General features: G+C 42.6%; 1 protein-coding gene across 2 annotated transcripts; it reads left to right on the top strand.

The window, feature by feature from the left end:
* The first annotated feature begins 512 nt into the window (after window positions 1-512).
* YWHAQ (tyrosine 3-monooxygenase/tryptophan 5-monooxygenase activation protein theta) lies at window positions 513-22,324 on the top strand. Of its 2 annotated transcripts, none has more exons than XM_082301718.1 (6): window positions 513-649; window positions 1,672-2,056; window positions 17,748-17,871; window positions 20,259-20,422; window positions 20,798-20,893; window positions 21,955-22,324. In XM_082301718.1, the coding sequence occupies exons 2-6, from the start codon at window positions 1,763-1,765 to the stop codon at window positions 22,012-22,014; spliced, it is 738 nt and encodes a 245-aa protein (XP_082157844.1). In that variant the 5' UTR covers window positions 513-649; window positions 1,672-1,762; the 3' UTR covers window positions 22,015-22,324. The 2 variants fall into 2 exon arrangements, with proteins under 2 accessions (XP_082157844.1, XP_082157845.1); XM_082301719.1 differs by having other exon boundaries at window positions 564-649; window positions 1,758-2,056.
* The last annotated feature ends 570 nt before the right edge of the window (window positions 22,325-22,894 follow it).

Here is a 22,894-nt window from a genome sequence, read left to right as displayed (position 1 = left end):
GAGCGACCGCCCGCCGGCGCTTCGGGGAGCGGCGGCCCGAGGGCGCGGCCGCCCGCGGGCGGAAGAGCAGCCGCCGTGGTGCGAGCGCGGGCACCGCCTCGCCCGCCCCCCCCCGCCCCGCCGCCGGCACGGGCAGCGTCTCGGCCGGGCCCTCCCACCGGGAGCCCCGCGCCCCCTCCCGCTGCCTCCCCCGGTCCCCCGTCCCCCTCCCGGTCCCGGTCCCGGGTGCCGGGCGCTGGGCGGCGGGGGGGAGCAGCGGGGGAGGGGGCGGAGGGTGGGGGGGTGGGGGGTGGGTGTAGCGGCGTCACCATGGAGATAGTGACGTCACCCCACCCTGGATCTCATTGGAGGAAACCCCGTGGCCCCAGCCGCAGCCCACGGGCCCAGCCGAGCTCGCGCCCTGCCCGCGCTCGCCCCCGCGGCGGCGCGCTCCGCTCCGATTGGTCGGCGGTGCGCGGAGGGGCGGGGCCTGGCGCGCAGGCCGGGCCGCGATTGGCCGCGTGGGCGCGGGCCGGGCAGCGGGTCGGTGCGCGCGCCAACGCCCTTCAGCGCTGGCTCGGCCAAGACGGGAGCGGCTCTTTCTCTCCGCCACAGCCCCGAGCGCGGCACCGACCGGGCGCGGCCCGGCCCCACAGCCCGGCGGACCCAGGTGAGCGCGAGGCCGCGGCCGGCGGCGGGATGGGCCCAGCTCCGCTGCCTCCTCCCGCCGTGTCCTCCATTTTGTGATCGTGGCGTGGAGAGCTCGGCGGCCCCGAGGAGCGGGAGGTGCAGCCAGCGCCGCCATTTCGCACCCGCCGCCGCTTCCTCTTCCCGCCCCGTCGCCACGGGGACTCCGCCGGCCGTCCCCGCGCCCCCCACCGTCCCAGGGGACGCGGCCTCTGGGCGCGAGACCGCACCCCCTACCGCGCACCGGGAGCGGCCGCGCTCCCCGCCGGCAGCGCGGGGCCCCCGCCGCGCTGAGGGCCGGATCTACGGCCGCCGGCGCAGCCGGGAGGCCCGGGGCTGCTGCGCCCCGCCGTGGGGAGGAGAAGCGCCCAAGGCCCCTGCCCCGGCCTCGCGGCCCCGGCCTCGCTCGCTCCCAGGGAGGCGGGTCCTGGAGGGGTTTCACCCCTGCCGTGTTCCCCGGGGCCGACCTCGCCTTGCTGCTTTTATTATGTATTTTTTCCCGCCAGTCTCGGCATTCATGCCCGCCTGCCTCCGGCGCTCGCCCGCAGGGCTCGTAGCACACGGGGGTAGGGATTTGGGCGAGGGCCTCAGGCTGGGTGGTGACCAGGAATCCTTCCACGACTCCCTGTTAGAGGGCATGGTAATAGGCTCACGTAGGGCACGGAGGAAAAGCAGAGTGATGACTTTTTTCTGATGGAAAAACAGCTGTTTCCACTGCTCGGGCGCCAGGCTGCCGTCCCTTGGATAGCACCGAGTGTGCCTTCCCCGGCTGGGTTTCTAGGTCGTGGTTTCCCGAGGGGTGGACCCTTGGGACGAGTTCCCGTAGCCTTGCATGGAAGGGCAGGATGTTGCAGTCCGTCTTTTCAGGAGAAGCACCTGGAGATTGGGAAGGGGAGGCAAGGCTCACCGTGATCCTTGTTTTTTGCTGGGTTGCGGTGGGTGCCGATAGGATCGTGTTCGGTGGTGTTTATCCCACCATCATGGTTACTGTCTTCTTTCTGTCAGGTTTTGAGGTGCATTCTCGTGTTGATAGTGTGACATCCCCAGCTTCTCCTGCTTCTGCTACTACACTGCTCTTGTCTCACTGCCAGCCACCATGGATAAGACCGAGTTGATCCAGAAAGCCAAGCTGGCTGAGCAAGCCGAGCGCTACGATGACATGGCCACCTGCATGAAGGCAGTAACGGAGCAGGGTGCCGAGCTGTCCAACGAGGAGCGCAACCTGCTCTCCGTGGCCTACAAGAACGTGGTGGGGGGACGGCGCTCGGCCTGGAGGGTCATCTCCAGCATCGAGCAGAAGACAGACACCAGTGACAAGAAGATGCAGCTTATCAAGGACTATCGGGAGAAGGTGGAGTCTGAGCTCAGGTCCATCTGCACCACGGTGCTGGTAAGTGGGGACTTGTTTTTTCTTCTATTTTGTTTAAGGTAAAGAAATGCAGTATTTAAGTGTGCTGCTGTATTGGGGGAAGGACTGGGAACTCGGCTGGGGCATATTATGCAAAGTGCTGGGGTAGGGGAAGTCAGTGCAGTAACTTCTACAACCATTATGTGGGGTCACCGTGATAGGGAAGATCAGCTGCACTATGCTATGGACCTTGTATGTGTAGAGGCATTTGAGATACTCAGAATGAGTATCTGTGAGGTACATATTCGGGCGGAGTGATCCATATGCAGTATTTCACCAGGTAGTTGTGGAGATACAGGGAATTTACCCTCTGTGCTGTGGTTAGTAAACTTACCTATTCGTAGGATAAGCTGAAAACATGAAAACTCTTTTATTCAGATCAGTTCATAACTTGTTACAAACATTTAAACCATGTGTGCATTTTGTTTACTTCCTCATGAAGAAAAATACTCTCAAGGGGTCTTCAAGAGACATATTGAGGAATGTTTTAACATAAATTTGACTTTATAAGCTGAGACATCTGTATTGAAGGTGGGAAAGAGACATGTAGAAATTTACTCTGTTAGATGCACACTGACTTCTCAGGGTATCCTCGAGATGAATTTGCAGTAATTACGGAACAATGAAAACCTAAGGTGTAAAGGCTGGAATGACACCCTAAGCATGCATCAAAGCCCAGAAGTTCATTTCTGTGGAAGCAGCAGAATTCCAGATGCTATTGATAGGAAAACTGTAGTGCACTGTAGTAGGAGCTCAAAGAGATGTGTGTCAGCAGTGTGGAGGCTGCTGGACCCTGTTCTGCATGACCAGGGAGCTGCAAGAAGTTGCATGTGCATAGTACAATAGTAATTGTGTGGCAGATCGTCTTCAGTGATTTATTTGCTCCTCTTAGTTACCTTTGTTTTTTTTGCTGTCTAGTATTGCTAATGTGAGAACAGGAGGAAGCAAGTCTATTGGGAAATAAAGAATTTTGAGGTAAATTTCTTCTAGATTGGTTTAGGAGACATGAATTTAAAGGTGACTGGTTTGGAAGTAACTGAATTTTCTTCTTGATTAAGTGTTCTGGCTCACGTACAAGGGAATTCTTTGGATTGTGCTGAAAATACCTATATGCTTCCTTGTGTGCTGCCACCTAGGTTTGTTCGTTCTTTCTAAGTCTGTCAAAGTGAGTTACCTTTTCTTGAAACTAATTTTCATATTTATTAGCTTTACGAATCAGTTGAGTTAATTCCTTATCACATTTTAGAGCCCATCCCTTCCACAAGAGCAAAACTGTTTCTGCAGTTACAGGTGTATTGAAATTGTGAAACTTTCACCGTTATGAAATTATGGGATGTACTTTGGGTTCCTACTTCCTGTGACAAGAGTTTCACTAGAAGCTTGTGTGATGCAGTGCCAGCATTTGTGTCACTCTTCTTTCTCTTCTCTACTCAGTGCCCCACTTCAGAACTAACTTCCTGGGACCTCCACATAAAGCTCACTCTTCAGACTTCCTAATCTCCCTTTGTCCTTTTACCATATCTAGTGCCTTAGAGGAGGTGATGCATAAAATCCCATATGGGTTTTACCATTTTGGCAAGGAGCTTGTGTTTCCAAGAGAGGCAGTGAACCACTTCTCACATTGTCTATACTGAAGTTACTCCACCCCATCTGATGGTGGCTAGCAGGTATTCTGGTAGCTGTGCTAGCACAGACCTCTGATGTAGGGAAAGCAAGCTTTTCCTGTGCTAGATGATTTTTTCAGTGCACTGTAGTCTTTCTCTGTTCTCAGCAATGGCCTGTTGGCAACACTCCCCTTCTGGCCTGGAAGTATGCAGGAAGTAGTGAAGACTGAAATGTACAGCTGAACATGCTTGTCCTGTCCCGTCGTGCTGCAAAGCTGTGCCTGCCTTTGCTAGGAGGAAATGGAAGCCTTTGGTTTTTTATTCCTTCTTTGAGGACCATGTGCAGTTATGTTCTGTTCCGATTCCCTCCCTTTCCTTCTCCATCTAGCACTCCTATGATCCATGAGTCAGCATCTGAGAGGCTGGAATTCACGACGAGCAGGCATTACAGAAGATGGGTTTCTTAAAGCTGAGCCACACGATGGTTTTGGCTCCTCCTTTGAATGATGATTTCTCCAGTACTAATTCTATGGTAACAGCTTGTAGCCTTTTCAGATCTCTTCAGCTGAATCTCAGAGATGCTTTTTTAATTCTAGGATGGCAGCTAAACTGTAACAACTGCTGGCAAGTAGTATGGAAAGGTTGCTTGTCATCTGAAGTATTTGGATTTAGCAGGGGTGGGTGTGTTGGGTGGAGTGTGACTGCTGTTAGTCATACTACTAACAGTTTTTTCAAAAGGCTTTTTTTTATCTACTGGTATGGCATATTTCTAAATCTTCATTTAGAAATACTTGTGCTAGCATTAAATATAGTGCCAATTTTTAAATTAAAATATCAGCAACACTGAATCTGTAATTACTTTTTTCCTGCAAAAAGTGTCCCAAGCCACTTAAGTAAGGTATTGTTTCAGGGCATGGTTTGATCACCACTAGAATACAAGCATTCCAAATGACATTGAGATATCTGTATATAGGTATATACATAAAAATCAAAGTTTTACTGATTATTTAACTGTCATTCTTTAACTGCCTATCTCGCAAGTAGGCATGATCTGAATGCTTTTTAACTTAATTTTATGACTGGCCTTTCAGGTGAGAGTGGCTCTCTAATGGAGAAATGGTATGGCTGTCAAACAACTTGCACAAATGTTTTATTTGAAAGGTACACTAGGAGGTTTTGCTGAACTCCCTGTATTGATTGACTAATTCTTTGGTAATGTAGAGAATTAATGTTGAGTCATCCTTTGTGACTCATAGTTAAAACTGTTCTTGAAACTTTCTTCTCATTGAATAAAGAAACAGGTTGGCAACTTAATTTTTTTCCAAGATAAAGTTGAACTATGTTTCATATACTCTGTGAGCACAAAGTTCATGTTGCTTTCTCTTGACTTGAGTGATTTCAAGACACGGGGTACTAGATAATGTAGAAAGGGTGGCTGCAGCAGCACCTTTCATATAATTAGTGAAATTATGTGGGAAACTTTGAAGATGGAATGTACAATATAAGACCTACTTAATTGTATGCACACTCCACTGTTCAGTGGCATTAGGCTTTTTAAAAAGTTAACTTTTGAATTTGAACCTTTCTGGGGATTAAACAGGTGGGTTTTCTGAGAGCCTTGGTCCTTTTGCATGGCTATAACTTGTGCTGCATTCAAGCTCCTTTGTTCTTTAGTAGTGTCAAGGCAGGGAGGACGGCAGCCCTTGCCTGGCAGCGCTGTCCACCTGCAGCTTGAGGGTTTTTGTGCATTTGTTTGCATGTGTTCAGTTTTTAGGTCCTGATGTGTTGAAGCTCTTCTTGGAGTAATAGAGATGAGATTTGATAACTACTTGCCTGCAGTTTAAATCTTGATGCAGATGCTGTAGTTAAGATCATTAGGGCTTGAAAACAACTGTATCTTGATGGTTACTTCTGGTATCTCTAGCTGAAACTTAAAAGTTTTTTTTAATATTTTTTAAAAATTTTGTGTAGAAAAGTTATATACCTGAGGCTTTTCAGTTTTTTCCAAACATCTGTTTTCACAGTGTCCTCTGTAAACATTTTTACATCGTATTGTGTCAGGCCCATGTTGGCCTGTTTCTGTAGAAATGAGCAAGGGCATTCTGAACTTCTAGAAATGCAGGAACAGTCACATTACTTGTGCTGTTGATTCTTTTTGGTACCCTGTGGCAGTGCCTGCAATGAAGTAGTTCTTAGCTATAAGGTGTATATTATCTGTATTTTTACTGTCTTAAGGCTGATAGGATGCTTTGATCTTCTGTGAGATTGCACTGTTAATTGTTGAAAGCATGGATTGATGTGTTGCTCTTGCCAGCTTCCCTTTCCTTCCTCCCTCCCACCCTCCCCCCAAGGTTGCAATGTTGTTCCTACTGCTGCTTCACATAATTAAAAAATAATAGAAGCTAATAAAAACAGGTAAAAAAAGTCTGTCGACTTCTGATTATCCATTTTGTAGATCTAGTTCTAAGGTTAGTCACTTAAAATAAGTAGAACAAAACTCACCATGCTATAAGGTAATGTTTAGAGCAGTTTGTTTCAACAGCACAAGTTCATAACTCCATTGAAAATGAAGCTGGCATTTTCTTGCAGTAGCAAATAGATTCCTCATGTCAGCTAAAATATCTGATGTCTTACGATGGATAACTTTGACCATAGCTCTGTTTCTTCCATACTGCTACCTTTGGCCTACAGAAAAGTGAAATCTTTTTTTTTTATTGCACATGCAGAAATTTGGCAGATGCAGTAGGTATCAGCTTCATGCTGGTATGTAAATCATTTACCAGAGTTTCATGTCTTGTGAATCCTTTGTCTCTGCGTTCCTATTTTCAGTGAACAGACGGACTTTGTATAAAAATATATGTGGTATAGAGGTGAAACCCAGTAAAAGGGTATTACATACAATCTTTTGATACAGGGAATTATGTAGGATGCAGTTTTATTTTGAAGGTTAGACATGCTAGTCACTTAATACTACATTTGGACTTGAGTTAGTTGTCCCAGTCATGGTTGGGACAGTGTTTCAAGTGTTACATTTTAAATCTTTGTAAGTTAAAGTAACTTACAATTCTTAAGTGACTGACCAAAAGGAAAGGCTACTTCATGAAAGTCAGGTTGGGAACGTTACTTCTTGACAAATCCAGAATTGTGGAGTGAATGTGAATTAAATTAATAGTTTGGAATAAATAATGTTTTTTTATGAAAAGTTATTTGTGGGGAGAGAGATGATTTTTCTTTTTTGTTCTTAGCACAACTTCTAGCAACCATCACACATTTGTGGTAAGAATTGTGGAGCTTAATGCTTTAATTTTTTTTTTACTTTAATGTACTTGAAACTTAGATCTGAACTTTATTTATTCATAGTTTTGCCTTCTCTTACCTTCTCTGTCATCCTTCAGTAGAAGCTGCTGCTGGAATCCTTACTCTTGTGCAGAGAAAATGGAATCATTTCTGAGAAAGGACTTATTCTTGCAGAAACAAAGCCTAGAACACACTGAGGTTCTTGAACAGACTGCAGACTGTTAAAGAGTCCAGCTAAAAACAGTTCAAGGAATTCTGATGGTTGCTGTCCCATGCAGTCTTTGCTTGCTGCCCCCTCCCCCTACAGCCATATGCTGGCTAGAATTATTAAATTTCTTGGAGGACATTTACTGGTTTGGTGGCCTTGAGAAAGCAGGATGTGCTCACTAGGTAGAACTGGAAAACAAAACCACAAATTCTGTTTTTCTGCTCATGCAGTGAAGCTTTTAACAGATTTTGTAAATCACTGTCACACTTAGCTTCTAGACAGTTGTCTCACAGGCATTTCTACTGCCTTACATACTAATGTGATAGTATATGTATATACTTTTTGAAGTAAAACACAGAAGACTGTTTATGAGAGAGAGAGAACTTGATTAGGAAAGAGCACACTTGAGTTTGAAGGTTATTAGCATTTGATTTCTTTATGATGGCACAAGTTGGGGTTGTGTAGCACAATATTAAAGCTGTAGATTGTACCCATTTCTGTACAGGCACTGCAGCTTGGTATTCTGGTTTCAGTAATGGGGGATGACCGATTTTCAAAGAAAGGAAGGTAGTGAGGAAGATAGCAGAGGAAGGGCTGGTAAAAGTGCATGGATATACTTTGTTATTTGGTAGGTGAGGGTGCACACTTGATTAATCAATGTTTTCATATTTGGCTTTACGCTCTTGGTCTTTGAGGGGCCAGGTGCCCCTTGATGGTACTTGTGGATGTGCTTTCCTACTGCCAATTAACTTGAAGCCAGTTTTGTCACAGACAGGTAAGGTAAGTAATTATTCTCAGGCACTGCATTTGTGGCACTTACTCAGTATAGCTCCACCAAGTTCATTTGATGAGTGTTTACAAGTTCCTCCTCATCCCTTCTGCATCCCAGGAAGCTGGAACCAACATCAGAACACTTCAGCTGAGCATACTGCTTATTTGTAAGCTTGTCAATTGCTAATCCATCCTGTATATCTGAATATATAGCAGTACCCAGTTTGTGTGAGCTGGGCACTTATGAGAGGCGGCAAAACAATTTCAGTGCTGAGTTTCACATCTTGTGGTCTGTGCACCCACGAAAACATCAGATATCAAGATCTAAGAACTGGAAGTCCTGAATTAGCTATGATTTTGCTTGTGCCTTTCTCTAAATTTGTTAAAGTAATCAAGGGTTTGATTTACCAGTTTCTAACATCGATAAAGGTTTATTACTTGCTCTGTGCCAGTTTGGCCAAATTTAGAAATACATCCTCTTGAGAGAAGGCAGGTTACAACCACCCCTCCCCCACCAGGTTCAGGAAAAATTGAATTTTCCTCGAAGGAAAGTGAAAGAGATAAAAACTATTTATTTAACAAACACGGGAGAAGAATAATAATGCTAAATAAGATAACCTCCCTCTGTGGAGAGAAAAACCTGGGGAAATTTCAGAGTCCCTCCGTAGTCTCTCTCTCCCTCCTTGGAGCTGGGACAGGGTGGTGGGCCCCCTCCAGGGCCAAGGCCTCAGTGGAAATTCCTCCCGATGTATTCTGATGTTGAAACAGTCCAGCAAAGATAAAAAGGAAAAATGAAGTCCCAGGAAAACAAATGTTCAACTCTCCGGAGGAAAAGGAGCTGAAAAACTGGCCGAAAGCTGGCTGGAAAGCAAGCAGGCTGCTTCCCCCACCCTCGCTCTGCAGAAGCAGACAGGTTTTATCTCCGTCCTCGGAACATGAAAACAAACTGCTTTGAAAAAGTACGCTTTTCTCTCTCCCCTCTCAGGCTCAGTTTAAAAGCATAGAAAGGCATATATACTAATTTCTGGGCATAGTGCAGTGATAAGGAATACAACATCAAGTCACCCCAAGACACTCTATTACTTTTTATTCTCTGCTTTAATTTATATGATCCATTCATTGAAGTAGCTGGATATAGGAGTGGTGTTCAGCTCTGAAAACAGAAACATTTCCATTTGCTTTAATAGTAACTTTCTCAGTACACTGTATACACTGTTACCTGACTGACAGCCACATCCTTCCTGGATAAAGCTTCATCAGGAAGTTTCGTTCTGAAGTTGAATACATCTTGCAAAATTCTTGTAAGCAGAAATTGTTTTTAGTAAAAGTAGGTAGCAGTACCTTAGCAAAAAGTCACGGCTCACTTTCTGTGAGATAGTGTTGTAGCCAAGTTATCTGAAATGTTGCCTTTAGTTTTTCTGACCTAAGGTTAGGCTTCATTGTTGTCTCATTTGGGGAATAACAAATTACTGGCATACTCCTAATAGACTGAGTGAAATAACGTATTGCTGGGTTTCCTTCAAGATGAAGTTGGATGATGCAGAAGGCTCTTCCAAGCTACACTAAGCAATGGGAAGAAAGGGATGTTGTGTTATTTTGAATTTCAGTGATCCCAAGCCTCTGATCAAGGGCTTCCAAAGAGAGAAGAGAACTAAAGCAAGTCAAAATGAGTTTTGTGTAAGGGCAATGTACCTTAAGACCACGTAACTCCTGTGTGCCGGTGTTCCTTTTGAGTGCTGTTAGTCTAGATATACCTCAGTCAGTCATTTAATCTTACCTTTGGGCTTCTGTAGCTGCAGAGCATAGAAGTATTTTTAAATGAAAATTTAGGCTTTTTTGTTTGATTCTATCATGTTATGCAAGGTCACAAATGGATGCTGAAAGAAGCTTTTAGATAGCCAGGATTATGAAGAAGAATTTGGTGTCTAAAATGCATGTTTGCTAAGAGGAGAAGAGCACTTGAAAGTATTTTGAGGAATTAGAAATATGTAAAATGCAGTCATGGAAGGATGTTAGAATCAATTTGAGATAAATCTGTCAGATACCAAGGAAATTTTCCTGAAAGCTTTTGACTGTGTTGTATAACCATTAATTCATCAAAAATTTATAATTGTTGAAAAGATGACTTTTTTTTAAAGACTCATTTCTACATTTGATGGGGGAAACTGGAAAACTTTAGGCTGTTCCATAAAAACTTAAATAATTCTCTGACTTGCACTGGATTGTTCATTTTGTCTGAAAATCTATAGAAAGAAGAACTTGCATTTCCATACGCTTCTAGTTCCTGGCTTACATAGTTCTCTGGGGGCCACAGAACTTTTAAACTTGTTTGAGGAGAAGTATAAACAGTGAGTGTAAATTCTAGATTAAATTAATCTCAGCACCAGGTGGGAATAGTGTGGGCAGACGTGCTGCAGCTCAGGCTTCCAGTGCATTTGTTAAGTGGGATTCCAGATACTTCATTCCGGGCCAATCCTAGGTATTGACTGCCAGTTTTTAAAACTGTGTAGACAAAGACATGGAACCAAATAGAAAAGAGGAATTAGGTCACCCTCTCCGTTCTCATGTCAGGTACATTTGTCTCTGCTCTCAACAGTGCTTTGTCAGGTCATCTTAAGGCCATGCCATTACTGGAAAGGTGCACACATATTTTCCTCAATACATAAACTGAAATGCTGTTAGTCTGAAGAGGTCTGTATGAAAATCACTTAATATTCTCCCAAGAGGAGTTGATGTATAGAGCTTGAGTCCTGAAGGATGAAGAACTTAGTTCCGCAAAATTACACTGTTGAAAGTAAAGTGATCTTACTGTGGCAGCAGGGGACTCTTCCTTTCCCTTCAAGAAAACAACTGCTGAACGTTAAAACACACCTAGGTTGCAGTGAGTCATACTGTGGACTTTGGAATGACTGATTATACTTGAAATAGACAAGAAGTCTTAAATACCACTTCACTGGATGATTAAAACAGGCAGTCATTTGTGAGTAGAAGCCTTATTGAAAGGTCTGAGCCCACACCAATCATGTGTGCTGTCAGAGACTTTGGAATATTTGATGTGTTTAAATTCACATTTAAGTTATATTAGGTGATGTTGGTCTGAGCTGCCTCACCAACTTTTAGCTTTGCTTTTTGACTGCAGTTAGGGTGGAAACCATTTCTCTGTATGCTGCTTCTAAGTCTTTTTCTCTTATATTGGTTCTGGATGGACCCTCAAAAACACTTGAGACTGAATAATTTTTCCAAATATTTTATATACTGTAGTCCTGGCTGAATTTATGTAGCCTCACACACTTCACACTGTTGCTGTGGGACGCAAGCTGCTCATGTAGATGGGGTTCTGATGTTGAATCCATGTTTCAGAGTGGTGAGTTAACTTGCTAAAAGAAGTGTTGACATGCCCTCTGTGCTTGTGCGTTATTCTTGAGGAACCTTGTCTCAAAGTAGGTTTATTTTGAAACAGTTTCTTCACTTGCATGTGAAGAACTTTTTTGTTCTGTGGGGTTTGGCCAGTTAGTGTGGGGTACAACATTAAGTAATCAGTTACTTGCTGTTACCCAGCCAACATCTGTTCTGGTGGTGAGCTTCAGTGCTCCTTAATAAACAAAACAAAAAATGCAAAAGCACTTGAAAGCTCAAAATAGGGAACATTTAGTGTTGGTTCAGAGAAGGAAGAAACATCTAGGAAACAACAATAAAACTCAGTCTAGTTCCTGTAAAACCTGTGAAAAATCGGTACCCTGTGGAATGATGGCACCTCCTCTGCTGGCAGGTCTGGGAGCACTTGGACAGCTAAGAGCTGCTGAGCAGAAGTTCAGCTTGGTTTCTTTTTTCTTCTCTCTTTTTTCCATATAATTGAACTTCCTCCATTATGCAGTGAGCAGGAATATAATTTTTTTAATATTACATGCATTAATATTTATTAGTTTGTTCTTCTGTCAAAAAAATTCTATTGGATTTTGTTTTTTCTCTAGATGCTTTTTGTGTCATAGGAGTTCAAGCCAGGTAAAGGACATTGTTTTAAATTACTAAAACCTGCAAATACCAATTACTTCCCACAAATGGTTTGGAGGTTCACTTTTAAAAATAGCGTTTAAAATTACATTCCCAGAAAATGAAAATGGTGCTGAAATAAGGTATTTCAAACAACTTGAAGTAAGATATATGGGCTTTAGTCTCAAGGGTGTTGCTGAGACAGTCTGACTTGAAAAATCAAACTTTATCTAACACAGACTTAATTCAGAAAATTCTATGCCAGCCATTTAGAACATTGATACTCCTCCTTGCTGAATACCATGCAGCAGCTTAACTTACAGGACAAACTTTTGGAGAGCATTGCTGTTTCTGATGGTTGCTTTTACATCGACTTTTTTCCTTCTGGTGGAGCAAAATTAATGATAAGCTGCACTCAGTGAGAAATGCAAATGGCAATGTAGATCAGTCTTTTAACAGCATAACATTAAATAACTTGGTGCTGGTGATGTGACCCAAACATGTCATAGGTGTTGACATCTGAGTGATGGCGACATTGTAAATGTTTTGGGTTACTTGAGCTTACCACATTGAGATCTTCTGTCAATACCCAGGCACATGGTGTCTTTAGTTTGCTTTGAAAATTGGCATCAAACCACTTGTGATGAGTAGGTAATCTCTGGAGCTGACCTGGTTCACGTTCATCCTCTGGTATTGCATGGTTAAGTATGAAGAACATATCCACTAGCTAGTGGTATTGGAAGGTATGAGGAGACTTAGACTTGTGTATTTGCTGCTCTTACTGAAGTCCAATTCTAAATGGCACAACTGCTGAAGGAAGCTAAAAAGTCAGTTTGGTATCCAAGATGGTTTTTTCCAAACTCATCTTTGCTGTTGAGATTTCTTATAGTTGGATATGCGGGAGGAGAGAACAGCACAGATCAGATAGCAGTGGAATTTTTCTGCCGCTTGAACCTACCCTGTAGTTAAGTTGTACAGAAAGTATTTAGTGTACACTGTGATTGAACTTAATGCTTCAATCAATCTTGCCTTTTAAAATAGGCTTAGATGGGGAGAGAGTGGTGGGACTTCCTGTCTTGGCGTGAGGTTTTTAAAGGAGGTGTTGCCCTGAAAACAGGTAACAGCATATGTGGAGTGGAACTGGAACATGAATTGCAGAGGAGGATTGCTAGTGTATTCTGAGATGTTGGCTGGATGCACACACCACAAATAATTATTAAGGCGCTCTGTCTTCAGGGAGCTGCCTTGTGTGTGTCAGACACTTCAGGTAAAGGTATGGCTGACATTCCTTCGGGGTTTGCTTTTCATAAAGCTGAAATAATGGGGAAGTGATGAGAGCAGATGTATTGACTTAGTATTTCTGGCTCAGGTTAATTGCAGTGGTCAGTGGGTACCACATGTTCAACCCTTGAGCCTACTTAAACAGAGCGGAAAAGGGACTGAGAGGATAGTTATGTAGTTGGGAAAGAACAAGAGTAGAATGGAGAATAGGCGAATAGGCAATTGAAGTGTAGCTTTCATTTGGCATGTAGAGGAGTAAGTTTGCCAATGGAGAGAGAAAGGAAAAAAAAACCTCAGCTTTCAGGGGGAAGAAGTATGGGACTACCAGGCTCCCAGCCTGCTCCCCCGTGGCTTCTTCAGGCAGCTGCAGACCTGTTCCAGGGAGTGGTGGCCCTTTGTTGCTGGCATCTCTGTAATAGATAAATAAGCCTTCCTTCTATAGGAGGAGAAAAGAATATAATGTATGAGACTATGGTGCTGTTAGGATGACAGGAGTGTTAGCACACTGTGAAGGTAGAAATAAATTGAAATGGATGAGCAACGCTTCTGAGAAGTGGGACGGGAAATGTCATCATGCTCTAGGAAGACCAGCACACCACTTGAGCATAATATATTAGTGTGGGGGAAGCAGCAGCTACCAACCACAGACTGTCACACTGCAGACCCATTGTAATGCATCTGCAGTGGAACACAAAGGGTCTGGTCTAAGGATAGAGCTTTGATTCTTGCGTCTTCATGCTGTTCCTGGTTCTGAGAGTCACCCCCCATCAGGGCAGGCCAGCAGCTCAGGCATCATATGGCTTTCATGCAGCTTCTGAGGCATGTTTTGTGTTGCAGAGCACATAATTGCTAGTTGTTCAAGGCTTGGTTTGGAAGGTGATGGGAAGAGCTGCAGTTCTTAAGTGATGGTGGCAGCTGTATTTTAATACATAAAAGGGATGGGCATGTTCACTGTATGTGAGTATGTGTAGTAGTCTAATGTATTGCCTTACTTCATCCCAGAATCATACCTCTGGCAGTGCTTGGCTCTCCCTAAGTAAAATTATCACAAAAGCTTTTGAGGCTCTCTGTGATCTGCTTCATTGCTTTGCCTGCCTTTAGTCATTTTATTTAATATTTACTTAAAATAAGGATTCCTGGCTCATTGCTGTCTGATGGAAAGGTAAAAAAGTCCAAGTGGGGAAAGATGACAGAACAGATGCAGGAAATCGTGAGTTTTCCTGGCTATTACTGACTCACAGCAGTGTAAAGTAAATCAGTTGGCTTACTGTGCTGTCTGCTCTCACCTCCCCACCAACATTTTGTCTGTGAGAGGGAGGGTGAGATGCCTTCCAAGAAATGATGATGATATCCTGAGGTGAACGGCTCACGAAGTACACCAAATACATGAATGATTTGAAAGATTAACATCTGGCGTGATAAATAATTAGCTTCACTCAAAGTCTGTTTGGATTCTATTCTAACCTAAGTGATTCATAAATGACATCTTGTTCCATTTAAGACTATTAAAAAAACAAAACTGAATATGTAAAGTCCAGAATGAGGTTATTCCACCCTAGCTGAAGCAAGGGCACAGGCCTCTTCCTTACTTGTATTATGTAAGGATTAGGAGGTGCTCAAGATGAACGGAGAGTGAGAGCTGCTGGGCTACTCAGCTCCTCCACGTGAGTAGTGCCTAGGAAATAACCCACTCTTTGCAGCCTGAAAAACTGCAGTTCATTCTCAGCATCCACTTTTTTCTCTAAGTTTCTCAGAAGTTTGGACAGAGTCACTGGTTTTCAGATCTGCATAATGAAGGCAGCATTTTAAGGATGCACTGACACACAGGCCACAGTGCTGCTTGCTTGTGGTAGGGCTGGCACCATGGCAAAATCCTTGAAGTGTGTGGCCTACCCCATCTGGGGGAAGAAAAAGTGGGTGCTAATGCTCTAGGGAATGTAGCGTTCAGATTCAGCTTAAAGTGGACGTGCTAAAGCTTTCCTGTTAACATTCTTTAGCGTACACCAGATTCCAGGGGTTAAGTATTTTTCAGTCATAGCCAAGCCAGATCAGCTCTAGTGCTAGAGCTACCTCCAAAGATAGAATTTTGTAATAAAACGGGTAATACTTTGTGTGCTTAGTATACAGTAAATTTCTATGTTTTGGAAAGCATAGAAGAAAAATGCCTGTTTGTTCCCTTGTTGATGTAGTTGTAACATCTTGAAAAGTTTTATTTCAGCATTTAAAAGATGAATCAAAGATACAGTTTTGTGAAATACCTGGTTTAAAATGCCATGTAGTATCTTCACTGCTTGTCTGGTCAGTGCTCCTTAGACTGTGGCACAGTTAATCCGAGCACATGGATAAATCACATCTCTGCTGCTTAGTGCAGTCCCAACGATATGATGGCTTTTAGAGGCTGGTGATTGCTGTTCAAACTTGATGGATTTATGGAACCTTTCTAAACCATAGGTGTATTATGTGTCACCTTTCATCATTCTGGGCAGTTACTTGTAAAATCAAACTTAAATGTTAAGACTTGTTGCTGTCTCTGAGACTTTGAAACTGGTTTGTGTAATGTTGTGCTTTTATGGCTGATGTGGACATTGTCGTAGGGGAAAAGCAGCAGGAAAAGCATCGAGCCAAAATGTGAAGTTTTTTTCTCTGTAGAAATCTGTAGAGTGGGAATAACTCATTCTAATGCAGAATGATTCATGCACAATAACAGTATTAATATGGGGGTTGTATTACCCATCAGCCTACTACCTCTTAACTCTTGTTTCAAAACAGGCATAAAGTTTTGCTGCTTTTCCCATAACACCAGTGAGCTATACTGTTCTATATGTTTGCTCAAGCCCCTGCATACTTGACTGTGTTAAATTGTTATGCAGATTCCTCACTTGCCCTTTGCCAAGTAGCCGGTGTCTAGGCTTTGGCCGTGGTTTTATAGCCTTACAGAAACTCCTAAAAATATCTGTCTCTGATTTGGTAGGTGCAAGGGTGTGTCAGGCTTGGTATCAGCTTACCTTCCTGCTGTTTTCTCTAGGGTGGTATCAAGGGCAGTATGACTCTGTACTTTCCATACTGCCTTGGTGGGGATCTCTAAGGGAGCTTGCCTGGGCACTGCAGTGTTACATCCATGGGACACACACTGTTAGGATGCAAAAATGTTTTTTTAACCCAATTGGAAGTACCCTACTTCAAGTGTCAGTTTAAAATAGTTGCCAAAACCTCAAATGGACTTGGAATGAGTAAATGCTTTGAACTGGACTGCTCTGGTTCCATTGATCGTTAAAGGAAGTAATAATGGTGTGGTGGTGTGCATAGGGAGTAGGTTTGTGTCTGACATTAGCTTGTTTTGACTATAGTGCTCTAGTAGCCAATTAAAGTGCTAAGGATTTTTGTGCAGAAAGCTTACAGTTCCTTGAATATGTCCTTTGTAGCAGCTTCATGCATTTTGATACATGTTCCTGTATCAAAACTCTTAACTAGCCAGCTGCAAGCTTTGTGGAAACTTTCTGCTCCTTTTATGACCTGTTTACTTTCCAAATAAGTAAATGCAGATCTTTATCGCTTACATTCCTACTGTGAAGTTGCTCTAAGTATTGCAGGGTTTCCTTGAGTCTGTCAGAACTCATTTGCATCTTTTGTCAACTCTGGAGAATATGGGTGGTTGTAATAATGAGTTGGGTAAAATCTCTGGAGTTCAGGGACAAGGTCAGCCAGAAGCTGCTCTCCTGCTTCACAGTTCTCTGAACTACCCTGTTCTATGAGGGAAAGTCCTGTAGCTCTTCTCTCCTTTCTTCACCCCTGTCTTAGGATGACTTGTGGCCTTGGAGAGAGACTTTCCTTCTCTTGCTGGAGGCTTGCAAAACTTTCCTTGTCCTTCTAGTTACCAGGTAGGGGAGCTGTGAACAAGGGGAGTGATGTTTGCAGCAGCTCAGGGTGTGCTGGAGAGCACTGTATAACTTTCCATTCTGGGAATGGCAGGGTGGATTTGAAGGATGCTTCCTTGCTGTGCTGGAGCAGATGTTGCTTTAGAGCCTTGCAAAGAACTGGTGCAGTTTGGTGAGGTTGGCTGCTGACTAGATGGGTTTGAATCCTTGACTCCCTGTGGTAGGTGAGCTAGAGATTCCTTATCATAAGCCTAATAAACACAATTGATGCAAAAAAAAAAAGTAGCTTTGAAACCTTCTGCGTAGTGTTTTGCTTTTCCAGTAAAAGCTTGCTCATTTGCAATGTTTTTGAAATGAGAAGTGCATATCCTGAAACTAAACTTGGTCCTGAAACTGTACACCAGTAAACCTTTCCTTGTTCCTTGCAGTCTGATTGGACAGTTGTCTGTTGATCCTAATACAGTCTCTAGTTTTGTGCCTTTACACAATTTGTTGAAATAAGTGTGCATCTATCTAAAATACCTTAAAACTCTGTTTAGCCTTGTAGCAAACATTTGAGTCCATCCAAACCTCTGGGAGAGAAGTAGATTGAACTTAGTTGCAGTGGTGTTTGTGATATGTCAATGTGTGTTTTGTTGTTGTTCCAGGAGCTCTTGGACAAATATTTAATAGCTAATGCAACCAATCCAGAGAGCAAGGTATTCTACCTGAAGATGAAGGGAGACTACTTCCGATACCTTGCTGAAGTTGCCTGTGGTGATGACAGAAAACGTAAGTACCTTGTGGCCTTGGGTCTTTCACAGCTCTGGTCTGTGGTGAGGGGCCAGGAAATGAAATACACAGACTCCAAATTCACATGAGTTAGCTGTGTTTCAGTTGGAAATCTCCAGTTTTCCTACAGACAGAGAGCAAAACTCTGAATAGACCTTAAGTATGCCAGGGAATTTCAGCTGGTGCTCCTGTCAGCTACCCTAAATTTCCGAAAAGTTCCTCTGTAATGCTTATTCAGAGCTTCTGGAAAACAATGTAGGTGAAGGTATGGTAATATATTTAATGTTGTTTGTTTGTAATTCTTTACTAAAATAAAGTTGGTGGGGGAGAGTAAAATCTCTGTAACATTTTGTACTCCATATTGGAGTCCTGTTGATCTATAAATTTTAACCATTTCACTGTGAAGCAGACTTCATTTTAGTCTCCTGAGTTTATAAAGAAGCAACAAAATTACTAGGTCGATACTCTAGCCCTAAAGTGTGAGCTGTACTCTAATTGATTTTCATGGGAATAATACTGTTCCTGAAATTTTAGTTTGCCCTTTTGGATTCAGCAGAAAAGGCCTGGGAACTGCTACTTGATAAGTGGGCATCCTGAGATTGTACACCTTTCCTAGGAGTTAGAACATGTGCATAGGTAGTTGTAAGTACCTAGGAACCTCTTCTGGGGAAGATTTTAACTGTGCATTGAGAAGATGTATTGAATTAATTATTAAAACTCTTGCAAGGCACCCAGATAGTGTTGTGATGTTAAAAACTCTTGGTATGGCATACGCTAGTGATCTATTTCTACATAACAAACTAAAATTAGTTTTGCAGTAATGCTGTTACACAAAGGAGAGGGACTGTTGGAGCACATGGGTGCTGCAGTGACTGTCCCCTGGAGTTGGGCATGGCAGGATCTGACAGGGTTGGCTGCCTGAAACTGGTTGCATTGCAAAGTGGGAGGACGAGACTGGTTGTCGCTTCAGTAAAGGCTTCGTTAGTCTCCTTGTATTGTAGCAGCATTCAAGTTGAAAGATGAAGACGTACAGAATGGAGTAAATGTCGTTGCATTCAGAAATTCTTAACCCTTAACCTGAGTCAAGTATCACCAGCAAGTCCAAGGGTAGCAGAGAAAACTTGCCTTTGCGTTTCACAGAGATCATCTGATTTATACATTGTCTCAAGCAACAGCTACAAATCTGGGCTTGTCCGAGCACAGAAATACCAGCTCCTCTCGGCTAAATTAAATGCCACACATGCTGATAGGGGATACAGTGCAAGAGAGATTGATATAACCTTGTTAACAGATCCTGCTGGGGTTTAGCTGTGAAGTTACAGCTTATGTGTATTACCATATGGACATTTTCCACTTTAACTTCTTGCAAACTTCAAGACTTTTAAGCTTTTCTGATGTTCCATCCCTAAGCATCTGTTATTTTCTCAGCTTCAAATATATTTTATGTATTTACAAGCTAATTTATCTCCTGGATTTGCTAGCTTTTTGCCTTCTTTCACCTGTTCTCAACAAATGGATAGTCCTTGAGTACTCATTACAGTGTAAATACTGGAAAATCCAAATTTGTCTTGACTCTTTTGCAAGCTTACTACATTTTACTTACCAAGCTCTTTTACCAGCATTTGCTAGAGCAGTTCCAGTAGTAGCTCCCTCAGAGAGCTGTATTTTGAGCTCTGACAATGACCTTTCTTTTCCTGCAGTCTCCTTCCATTCTGCAGGACATATAGGGCAGCTGTTGGCCCTTTGGTTGTCTATCAGAAGTGAATCTGGAATAGACTATAGATAGCACTCCTGAAGTACTTTCTAACCTGGCAACCTCTTTTTTCTGTGGTGTTTATCCCAGTTATTTTGGGCACAACATTGGGGCTTTTTGTCTTGACCTGTCTATGTGCAGTTTTTGGAGGCAAACCTTCAGTCTTTCAGGAACATGCCGTACATGCCTTCCAAACTTCCTCAAGAAGTAGGGTCTTCTTTACTCTGCACACGTAACTCAGATGAACATGTCCATCCTGTGCAAGGAATGAAGTAGGAGTTCTGTAGAAAAAGTAATGTACAAATGCTTTTTCCCCCCCTCACCTAAAGTATCAAAGGCCACTGAAGCAATACAGTAATCTTGGATGCTTGTGTTTACCAAGTTCTCTGTGTTTATCTCTCTTGAATACCTTTGCTCTGTAGTAGCTTAGTTTGGTCCCTGTGTTTTGTCAGTGGCAGCTGTACTTAAGATGGGCGTAAAATCATTACTTTGATTAAAGTAAGTGCAGTGTTTTCTTAAGAACAGGCTTACTACAGCACTGTTCAGTCTCCCATTAATGGAGTGATTTAAGCAGTAATATCTTTTAAAAAATTTAAACGAATCCAAAACCACTTAGTTTGTCATTCTTTTACAGAAACAATAGAAAACTCACAGGGAGCTTATCAGGAGGCATTTGACATCAGCAAGAAGGAGATGCAGCCAACACATCCAATTCGCTTGGGTCTAGCTCTTAACTTCTCTGTATTTTATTATGAGATTCTCAACAATCCTGAGCTTGCCTGCACACTGGCAAAGACAGTAAGTCAATTTTTTTTTCCTGGTATGCCTGCAGGGAAAGTAGAAGAGAGTTTATGCTTAAAACTGTGCAAATTATTACTTCTTAGAGTTTGTGAAGGAAATGATTCTATTCAAAGTTTCTGGTTTCCAAGCTCATTATTGTTAGTGGGATTGGAGGGGGTACAAGCAGAGGCTGTATTTACAATGTGACTTAAATTTTCAGCAGCATGGCAAGCTTTTAGTATACCTTTATTATGGATTTGTTTCAAATAGAGCAATTCAGGTCATTAACTTCTAATGTTGCCTTTTTTTTAAGCTACCTTTACTGATAGGTTTAGCTTTTGCTTGCTTAATGATCAGTTAATAGAAAGGCTAAAGATGGTTTAATTATTCCAGGCATTTGATGAGGCAATTGCAGAACTTGATACACTGAACGAAGACTCATACAAAGACAGTACTCTCATCATGCAGTTGCTTAGAGACAACCTAACAGTAAGTTGCTTTTTTATGTATTATCTGGTTCTGTAACCAGCTGTTTGCTTGTTTGTGATGGAAAAAAAAACCCCTTATTTTGCTCTAGTGCAAAGCACAGCACTGACTTGGGCTGTTTACCTATGATACCTTTTCATAACTTAGTTTGAATGTTGTGTAAGTTTATGTCCAACTTCATGCTGTGTAATCTGGAATAACAGCCTGGTTAGCTCACATTCTTCCTGTTTGGCCTTATGGTAGATGGGAGAAGGAGCATTCAGCCCAACCTACTTACAAGATAGGACAAGGAGTTAAAACACGGTCATCTGTGATCTGTCAGGGAATCTTACTCAAACTGTTTTGTTGACTACCTCAAAACAAAGTTTCTCCTGGTGTACATCCAGTGTAGCTTGCTTTATTTGTTGTCCTGATTTTCATTTAAAAGCTCTGAAATGTCAGTGTATTAAGAATAAAATCAGTTTGTTTGAGTATGCTATTATAATGATTAACCATATAAGGAAAGTGCCTTTTGGAACAACTAAGTTCTATTAAAATATGCAACTGTGGCAGTTTTTCAGGGAATACCCTCTCTGAATATTCACTGTATTTAAAATTACAGCAACACTTATTATTTTGCAGTACTCTTTCAGTAGAAATGTCTGTTGTTAGCAGTGTAAAGTGCTTAGCTTCAATAACCAAACCGGTGGTTTACTCTTGCAAGATTCAGACTGCTGCATTTGAAATGGAAGTTGCCTGTTGAGGTGTTGTTGAGGCTGTTCAATGGCCTGGCATCGATGGCATCACTGTTAAGCACAAAAGCTGCGGCCAATAAGAACACATCTGCTCTGCCTGAGGGGCAAAGCTCATTGTGCCCTGTGCATGTTAACAGCTCATTGAGCTCTGTCCAGTTACCCCTCTCCCTGCAAACACTGGAAGCCAGGGTTGTGCAGCGCCAGTGCCCTGGTACTTTGTGGCCATCCTTAAATCTAATTCATTATCGTTTCCTTACAGTCAGTAGTTGTCCCTTTTTGGAGTTCAAGCTGGACTTCTGAAAGCTAATGCTGTTTCTCTTTTCTTTCTAGTTATGGACATCAGACAGTGCAGGAGAAGAATGTGATGCTGCAGAAGGTGCAGAAAACTAAACTGCACGTGGGGCGTCATTCTCCCTTTCCTTCTCAAGAAACCTTTTTACACGTTTCCATTCCTTATAGCTCCACTTGGATTTCCTATAGCAAAGAAAACCCATCCATGTGTATGGAAATCAATTTATAGTCTTTTCACACTGCAGCTTTGGGAAAACTCCATTCCTTGATTTGTGTTTGTCCTGGCCTTCCTGGTGTGCGGTTACTGCTGTAGAAAAGTATTAATAGCTTCATTTCATATAAACATAAGTAACTTCCAAACACTTATGTAGCGGACTAAAGTGGTATTTAAAAACAAATCTGAACCAGTTCCTGCCAGTTGACTGTGTTTTGTATTACAGTAAGATATGAAAATGTAGTTAAATGCAACTAAAGAGTGTTCCACATAGCATTTAATTCTTCACATTCCCTTCTTACTCTGCAGGGTTTCCTTTCCATAATTGACTTTCACATGCTACTGTGTATTCATTTCAGTAGGAATATGGAAATTCTGGGCCAGATCAAGTTGAGCATTTGAAGTTTGGAAAACCACAAATTGAGTTGCTTCCCGTATCATGTAATACAGAAGCTTGTGTGTTTCAAAAACAGGGGCTTCTCTTAATCTTCAGTTGCTGCTGTTTAAGTTGATATCCCTTCCCAATAAAAGTTCACTTACACTCCTGCCTTTGTAGTTCTGGTATTCACTTTACTATGTATTAGAAGCAGCATGTTACTGCTGGAGTACAGGCAGTGCTTTTTGGCAGACTAAAGTGCATGTCATTTCTTGATACACTGGAATGGAAAAACCAATTGAAGTTCACATGTCCAAGTATAAAATTTAGTACTTTTCCATGCAGGTTTGTGCACATGTGAGAAGGTGTCAAGTTTGTCCAGTGATTGT

The sequence above is a fragment of the Coloeus monedula genome (genome assembly GCF_965178545.1).
Source record: "Coloeus monedula genome assembly, chromosome: 2".
NCBI classification, from domain to species: Eukaryota; Metazoa; Chordata; class Aves; order Passeriformes; family Corvidae; genus Coloeus; species Coloeus monedula.
Note: the sequence above shows the minus strand (reverse complement) of the source record. Positions and strands in the feature narration are given on the sequence as shown.